At 45.1% G+C, this 8892-nt stretch overlaps 1 protein-coding gene across 1 annotated transcript; it reads right to left on the bottom strand.

Moving 5' to 3' along the window:
- Positions 1 to 7611: 7611 nt before the first annotated feature.
- Positions 7612 to 8562, bottom strand: Or2at4 (olfactory receptor family 2 subfamily AT member 4). Its single transcript, XM_075952552.1, has one exon. It carries the CDS (start codon positions 8560 to 8562, stop codon positions 7612 to 7614), a length of 951 nt encoding a protein of 316 aa, XP_075808667.1.
- Between the last annotated feature and the right edge of the window lie 330 nt (positions 8563 to 8892).

Below are 8892 nucleotides of genomic sequence, written 5' to 3'. Positions count from 1 at the left end.
TCATGACTTTTCCAGCAAACCCAGAGGGCCAAATTTCCAAAGGGGAAAATAATATAGTAAAGGTTTCTTACTCTTTTTAATTGATAATATCAGAAACGACTAAATTTAAATTGCCCCCTGGTCTCTGAGTGATAGCTAATTCGTGTTAACAGTTAACTACTGTTTCTTATGCTCATTTTCAGGTTCGGGTTATTTTTTTTCCTGAAGTATATACTAGGTCCTGTGCTTAGACCAGCAGGCCCTGCCACAGTAGATCTTCCCTGCGATGTCTGTCTAATACCAGTTCCAGTGATGGTGGGGAAAAGAAAGATGCAGGCGTCACCTGAATGCCAACCTAAACGTGTCATCCCCTCCTCTCACCACCTACCTCTGCCAGAGAGAAGCCGTCCCTCTTCAGAACCATGGACCTGAATGTAAGAAAAGGGTGGGCCATGTCTAGGACCATGAGTAGTGATGAATGAGAGCAGGGGTCTTTTTGAAGCCAGCCTCAAAGGGCTAAGCCATACCTGCCAATCAAGAGAGCTCTGCCACTCTCGGGCTGAGACTTGGAGCCTTGAGCCTTGTTCTGCTCAGCTGTGGAGTGAGTGGTGGCTTTGAGGTGAAGCTCTCCGAAGGGTTGCGAGTTCACTGAGCCACCTTCTAAGTGTCTCCTCCAAGTATGGCAGAGGAGAGGCTACAAAGACAGAGGTCACATAGTCTGTGCTCTAAGGGACAGAGCACCTTCCCTTCACAAACGTCAAGTCTGTGGACTTGGGAGATTGAGGACCACATGTGAATCATTGTTGCAACCTCCATGGGGGTAGCCTTCAAATCACCTCAATTCTGAACCTTGTTTCCCTCACCGGGGACCCTGAAAGTTTTTATTTTGTCTTATTTTTATTGAGAGACTGTTCAGACAGACAATGCTTACTGAGGCTAACCCATTTGCTTATGAAGTCATTTCCCATGACTTCTGCTGCTACCTGCCTTATCTTCCTGTGGCAGGACCCATGCTCAGATGGTCTGAATCTTACCTGCAGGTGCACCTCCTTGCCTTCATCTGTCTAGACCAGGATCCTACAGCTCGCATGAGTTCAATGATCTGGGCTCCTGGGAGTGCCCCTCTTTCTATACTCAATCTTTCTGGCCCAAGCTGATAGCCCTTGGACCCCGGCCCCTGTTTCTCTACTTTGCTACTTTCTGCATATCTGTAGCAATGATTACCTGTTGGGTCTGGTCCACTCTGTTTCTCCACCACAGGCCTCGAAAGAAGTAGCAGGCAGGGCTGAACTTGAGCTAATTAAACCATCAGCTCTTTCTTTCCACCCTGGTCTCTTGGGTACTTTTCTTTGAAATGCATCTCCCCTTGTACCATTCTCCATACTCTGAGGAAATCACTTGCTGGCATCTCCTACAACAAGATTTGTCCCTGGGCTTTGTTGATAATGAGAAGAGTATCACTAACAACCCTCAAGGGCCCAGAATTTTACACTAATGATACAGTCTTTGTTCTCATGATCATATCTGGTCCTCACAGCCACAGAGGAGGCAGGAAATAACCACAGGACACGACAGAAAATTCAAAAGGACAGTGAGACTTAGGGAATGAAATAACTTGTTCATTTTAACAGTGGCGGCTGGAGGCAGAATTCGTTTTCTGACCCAAAGCTCTATGTCTTGCCTAGGGCCTTGACCATTCCATGTAGCAGGATTGCATACTGCCCAAGAGTGAGTGACCTGGGGCTATTAAATATGAAACCCTCCTGCCTTGGTTTGCTGGCTATTTCTTAGCTTTATCATGGCTATAGCAATAGGAATCCACCTTCCAGACACGCCCCTGGGTCCAGAAATTGTAACTGGAGATTTCATGTTCCACCTGGTCCTGTGACCTCTTTAAAAATAACCACTCAGAGGCTTAATATTAATTATGTACTATTTGACCTATTAGCTCAGGCTTATTATTAACTAGTTCTTACAAATTAAATTAACCCATTTCTATTTTATCACAAGCTCATGGCTTGTTACCTCACATCTTGCTTCTCCAGCAGCTGCTCAAATCTCCCTCTACTCCACCTTCTTTCCCCCTGTATTCAGTTTGGCTTTCCTGCTTGGCTGTATTCTGCCCTGCCATGGGCCAAAGCAACTTCTTTATTTACCAATGGTAAATCCCACATCAAAAAAATAGTTCCCCTTCCTCTTCATTTCCTCTTCAGGGTGAGCTGTATGAGTTGTGTTAATCTTGGCTTATTGATTCAGTGGCAAGAGGTCTCTCAACTGCACATGACAATCTCAGCTTCCCGGCCAAGGAAATTATTATTCTAACTTTGTAGAGGTGTGCATTCTTAGAAGCCATAGTGTTTAAGAAAACAGAACCTAAAATTGAGGGGAAGGGAGGAAGTATTTTGGCTCTCAGGGCTAGGGAGGAAGACACATCCTAATCCTGTATATTCTGCACAGACTGAAAACTGTCACGTTTACTGATTGTTTGTTAAGAGTATGGGCTTAATTTATCAAACAGCACCCATACACCCTCCTAGCTAGTGTCAGCTAACCAAGCTGAGTGTTCAGTCTGTTATTGGTCCCTTCAGTACAGCTACTCATTTCTGAGTGATGGGCTGTAGTGCAAGAGCTGTGACTCTCATGTGCATGAGCCTTGCTGCCTCGCTTCTCCTGCTATGAATTGTGTGCCTTTGTCAAAAGCAAGGTCACCCAGGAAATCGCTGTGATGAGTAAGTTATTACAGTCTCCAGAAGGCTCATGTGTTAAAGGCTTGGCTGTTAGTCAATGTGATGTGGGGGAGTGATTGGATCATGACAGCTCTCACTTCCTCGGTGGATTTATTCATCTACGGACTCATAATTTGATGGTGCTGGTGCAAAGTGGTATAAACTAGGAAGTGGAGGCGTGTGTTCACGTCCATCATGAGATGCACCGCTTTACTGTGCCTTGACACAAACCCACGGAACCAAGCCACCTTGGCACAAAGCCTCTAAAACGATGAGTCCAAGTCGACCCTTAGGTTGACTTTATCAATCATTTTGTCATGGTTATGAGAAATTACACATAAGGCATTTATTAAATGCCCAGGCGATGGAGGCAGATACACTGTGAGCAAGAATGGCAAATCCGTGTTCAGAATGGGTTTCCATTCTGTAAAATAAATAGTGACCCTTCATGATGGAAGAGATCCGGCATCATTCACAGCTGCCTGGCTCTCTTGAGTGCTGGTCATTCACAATCCTGAGTGAGGGCAGTATCAGGGCAGTATCAGTCTTTGTTGTTGGCATCTTGGGTTCTTAGCAGATGAACCAGGTCAGCCTTGATCTGGGCCCACTTTCAGCCTCCCTCCACACCATTGGGGCCTGTTATTCGTGGCTCTTCCAAAGTTCTATTTCTTTATTCTTTGAAAATTTCATGCATACATTTCATAAAATGTATTTTGTTCATTTTTACCTCCCATCCTCTCTCATCCCCACCCCCACTCATACTGTACCCCTTCTTTTTCCCAAATTCCCCTCTTATTTTCATGCCTTTTTTGTTGTTCTTGCCTTCTGTTTTGTTTTCTTTGTGACCCACTGAGTTTAATTATAGTTATGCATGAACATAGGTGCCGTTAATCTCTTGTATAAACACTGAGGTGTTGGCAAAGTGGGAAGCCTGTAACCTTTCAGGGCCAGGGCCATCTTGTCTACCTCACTTTGTGCACGCCTGCTTATAGAACATTTTTCTTCCATGGGTACCCTTTAGAAGTCACATAGGGCGGAGCATGCACCAGAATTGATGGCATCAGATAGCCAACTCCTGTTGTGGAACCATCTGATGCTGGTGGAGGAGCCAGCTATGGACCGGTGCCTGCCCTGTGGTCACGAAGAAGATGAAGACAGCTGTGAAGGCTACAGGTCCATCTCTGTAGACACTTGGATGACTCTGAAGTAGAGAGTGAAGCAAAAGATACTTTTCCTCTTAGAAGAAGTTATTTGGGTGGATAATGATGAGGACAGGAAATCCTTGACATGATGAGTACCAGCTCCCAAAAGAAACAATGGAAATGCCAATGGAGGTAAATTCTGGAAAGGTCAACTTCTCAACTGAGTGCTGTGGTGCAAATCCTGTAATCCCAGTGCTTGGGAGGTGGCAGCCAGAGGATCAGGAGTTCCAGACCAGCCTGGGCTATCTCGTGAGAACCTGCGTTTGAAAAGACAAGACAAAAGAAACTTTAGAAAAGAGTTGAATCCAGCATGCCAAGGGATTGGGAGTCGGAGGTTATCTGCACAGAGACTTCTAAATAGCAGACATTGCTTGAGGGATGTGAGGAGGAGGGAGATGATCTTCTGTAAGAGCTGGGAAGGTCATATCCATAGCAACTTCTCTTCCAAGGGGCATCTTGAGTCCTGCTGGCACTCTGATGCCAAAGCCTGAGCACTGTTTGGAGCTCAGTGCTGCAGTTCCACCCACACAGATGGATAGCGATGGTCCCTGGATTAGATCACTCTGTTGCATTGTTTTGGACTAATGTCAAAACAAATCCTAAAAGCCAGAGCTTCTGTTTAGGCAACTTTCCCATCCTTAAGGCTTGTTTTAGCGCTGATGTAGATGAGGTTTTAGCCAAGAGTACCCACAATAAGGTCCTTTGTATCCATGAGATGCCGGCTAGAAAGTTAAATCCTGCATGTTAAGTAAGATGTTTGAGAAAGAAAATAGTGAGGGGATTTAAAGTCTTCCCAGATGAGCCTTTCTTACCCATCGATAGCATCGTTAAATAGTCTCACTTGCTACCAATTAAGACCAAAAGAGCTGATTGGTAGCCTGAAGATAATTGTCTGTTGCTGTATCTACCTCACTTCTAAGCATGGGAAGGTTCATGTTTGGGATGTGCTTCACAGATTGGTTCGTGAAGGCAAGTTTATATGGTTTATACATTGCCCTATTGAGGAAAGACAATCTGAAACTTGTGACTCTACTTGTTGAGTGGTGAACACATAGAATCAAGATTCTTACACCAACGCCGATAGAGGCAACACAGGCGTTTCTTCTTTGACCTCAGTCCTGCTCCAGAACTGACTATGAAAGAGGCCAGCCAATGGCCATGTTCCCTCTGGTACAGTGTATTCTAGCTTGCACATAATTAAAAAGCAGACCATGGCTTTTTCTTACTGAAGTTTCACCCCCGAGAATGAGGAAGGCAATGCACTAATGAATGGACCACGCTGGTCCTCAGACTTCTGAAGAGCTTATTTGAACTCCAGGTTTTCCATAGATGGAGCCTGCCTTGATACATTCAGTAGTCTCCAGATATTTAACAGTACATAGATGATGGTCTGTGGAACAAGCTGTGCTTAAGTTAAAGGCACTGTCTTAATAAATACATGGAAACTTTCGTTTGGAAACACAACAGTCACATGGGACATAAATACATTCACAATTATTTTCCATCATTACTTGGGCATCCCTGGGCCAGACAGCAATGCCTGTGGGTCACTAAAGGGCACAGAGATAAACCACTCTGGAGACAGTTTCAGGGAGCAGCGTCTGCTTTATTGCATGTGAGCAACCACTTGTATGGTGGCAGCCTAGTGACTGTGATTGGCCAGATCTCTTTGGATTTCACTTTTTATGGGGCTAAGCTTAGATGAAAAATCAGAGACCCTCTCATAGAATATGCCCACTGATAGAATTTGTTTCCTTTGTTGGTTGTAATGCAGTCCTGGGTCAATTTTTAAAACACAGCCTATTTAAAGAAAGATTTGAATTCCTTTTCTGAGGTCCACCCCTACCAAGGTATTTGATTCTAGAGATTTTCCAATAAGGCCATAGTTAGAGTTAGTTAAAAAAAAAAAAAAGAATGCCTTGAGACTGGATATCAGTGAAGTCTGAACTGCCTGCTCATGCAACTTACACCTTCTGGGTCTGTTTGAGCCCAATATGACATTTTTCTACTTGATAAGGTGGTGCTTTTGTACAGGTTCAGTTTTTCTATTGTATGTTCAAATTAGTAACAACTTCATGGGCAATGACTGGCAGTCTATTGGATCTGAATTTGGAAGGTGCCCCACAGCTCATGTGTGAATTCTTGGCTCCTAACTAAGTATAGTTTTGGAAAGTTCTAGAAACTTCCTATCTAGAGGAGCTAGCTCCTGGAGATGTGTCTTTGAAGGTCATGGCTTGTCTTGGTCCTTTCATGCTTCTCCTGCTTGGCTTCCTGTCTGTTAAGAATTGAGTTGAACAACCTTCTCTCTGCATGTTCCCACTACCGCAAATTCTGTCTAAATGCATGGAGCCAAATAAACACGGAGTGAGCCTTTGAAATCGTGAGGAAGAGAAATCTGCCCTTCATACTGTTCTCCCGGGTATTTTGATCACAGTTATGAGAAAAGTAACTAATACAAATGTAGAGGTTTTTTTGTGTGCCTATGACCATTGAGTGTCAGAAGCCAAGCTTACATTTTAATTGAACCCATTTCCATTATTTTCTATTTTACCATGAGGCTTGTGGCCTACCGGCAAGGTTCTAGCATGTCTATTTCTGGCAGCTCCATGGCTTCTCCCTGACTCTGCCTCCTTTCTCCCAGCATTCAGTTTAGTTTTCCCCACCTAGCTCTACTCTACCCTATCACAGGCCTAAGACAGTTTCTTTATTAACCAATGGTATTCACAGCATACAGAGGGGAATCCCACATCATGGATCAATCTCGCATAGCCCAAGGTGGCCTTGAACTCACAGATATCCACCTGCCTCTGCCTCCTGAGTGCTGGGATTAAAGGTGTGTGCTACTACTGCCTGGCCTCTATGGCTTATTAGTGGCTTAGCTCTGAACTCTGATCTTCAGGAAAACTTTATTTGTTATAACACAAACAAAATATCACCCCACCCCCATCGAGACATCTCTTTCATTCCTCTCCCCCTCCAACCAGCCCCCAACCCGCCCCACTCTATCCTTCATGTCCCCTCCACCCCATGCCCCAGTCTACCCAGGAGATCTCTTCTGTTTCCCCTTCTAGGTAAATCCGTGAGTCCCTCTTTGGACCCTCCCTGGCACTGTGGGCTGTAGTCTGGGTATGCTTTACTTTAAATCTAATATCCACTTATGAGTGAGAACATGCCATGTTTGTTTTTCTGGGCCTGGGTTACCTCACTCAGGATGATCTTTTTTCTAATTCCATCCATTTGCCTGCAAATTTCATGATGTCATTTTTTTTACAGCTGAGTTATGCTCCATTGTGTAAATGTGCCACACTTTCTTTATCCATTCTTTGGTTGAGAGGCATCTAGATTGTTTCCAGAATTTTAGCTTCCAATTTTAAAATACACTTTGTATGTACAGAATTTTTTCTTGCTGTGCAGATTTTTTTACTTTAGCAAATGGTTTTTAATTATTAAGTAGTGAAACTTTTATATAACCTCAGATTCTTATAAAAAGAAAGGTTAACATTATTTCGTTGCACAGAAGGAACAACCATGAACCAAGCTGTGAAGACTGAAGTTAGGGCTATTTGCTTGAGTGAATTTTTATTGTACAACATTACATTCATTAATTTGGCCATTCTGTAGTATTTATTGAGTTTCTTCTCTGAGCTAAACATTGCTGGTTTGAGTCCTAGGGATAGAGTTAGCTGCATTAAGAGGGCAAACATTCATGTCACGCTTTTGAGATAAACAATTTTTGTAATGGCTGATTTGACATCCTTGTTCCTGAGGGTGTAGATGAGAGGGTTGAGGATTGGTGTGAGGATAGCATACACCACATTGCCCATGATGTGGAAGTCCTGGGGCAGGTCGGCCCTGTAGGCCACATAGGCTATGGCAATGGAGGAGTAGTAGGTGCCCACCACCAGGAGGTGGGAGCTGCAGGTGGAGAAGGCTTTGGAACGCCCTTCCCTGGAATTGATACGAAGCACAGAGGCCAGGATGTGGGCGTAGGAGAGAAGCACCAGGAGGAGAGGGAGGAAGGACACCACCATGGCGATGCAGAAGCCCATGAGGGTCTGGGGGTTGGTGTCTGAGCAGGAGGCCTGGACCAGAGCCAGGTGGTCGCAGAAGCAGTGGTAGATGTAGGCGATGCTATTATATGCCATCTGAGATGTCTTCACTACTGCTAGGACGGGCAGGAGGAGGGCGGTGATCCAGGCACTGGCTGCCAGGGCAGCGTTTGTCTGTGGGGTCATGTGGACAGGGTAGTGCAGAGGGCGGCAGATAGCCACATAGCGGTCATAGGCCATGACCACCAGGATGAAGGCTTCTGAACAGGTGAAGCTTTGGAAGAGGTACATCTGCAGTAAGCAGGAAGGGAAGGTGAGGAAGTGGTCTCCTAACAGGAAGAGGGAGAGCATCTTAGGGACCGTGGTTGTGGTGAAAAGGATGTCCAGAGCCGAGAGGTTGACTAGGAAGAAGTACATGGGCTTGTGGAGGCTGGGATCTGTCACCACGGCCACCAGGATCAGGGTGTTCCCCACCAGGATGAGCAGGTAGAAGAGGAGGAAGAGGAAGAAGACGGGGAGGTAGAAGGGCTCTGGTAGAGAGGGGATGCCCACCAGGTAGAAGACGGTAGAGCCATCTACTGATCCGTTGCAGGTTGTAGCCTCCATAGTGGAATAGAACTGGCGATCTGGGTCATGGGTGGCTGGGACATCTGAAATACAGGGAAAGGATTCCATTGTAGTGATTCCATAAGGTTTATCCTTCATTAGTCTGAGCACAGTTATTTATAACCAACTCCAGAGGACTGGTGGTGGGCTGTGGATTGACTTCTACCATCTGAGCCCCAAATCTGCCGAATACCAATTAGCAGTCTACCAAAAAGAAGTTGTTATTTCTGGCTTAGGTAACAATGGCCAAACCTCAACTTTCCTGTGAGAAAGTCAAGGTAAAAAGTTGGTTGGTCATTGTCACCGTCACTAAAGTACTTTGGGAAGACT

Source organism: Microtus pennsylvanicus, chromosome 18, assembly GCF_037038515.1.
Source record: "Microtus pennsylvanicus isolate mMicPen1 chromosome 18, mMicPen1.hap1, whole genome shotgun sequence".
NCBI classification, from domain to species: domain Eukaryota; kingdom Metazoa; phylum Chordata; class Mammalia; order Rodentia; family Cricetidae; genus Microtus; species Microtus pennsylvanicus.
The sequence above is the reverse complement of the archived record's forward strand: the minus strand, read 5'-3'. Positions and strand labels throughout refer to the sequence as shown.

Excerpts from the sequence above, each read along its gene's own strand:
- Or2at4 (XM_075952552.1), bottom strand. The coding sequence starts at position 8,562 with ATGGAGGCTACAACCTGCAACGGATCAGTAGATGGCTCTACCGTCTTC.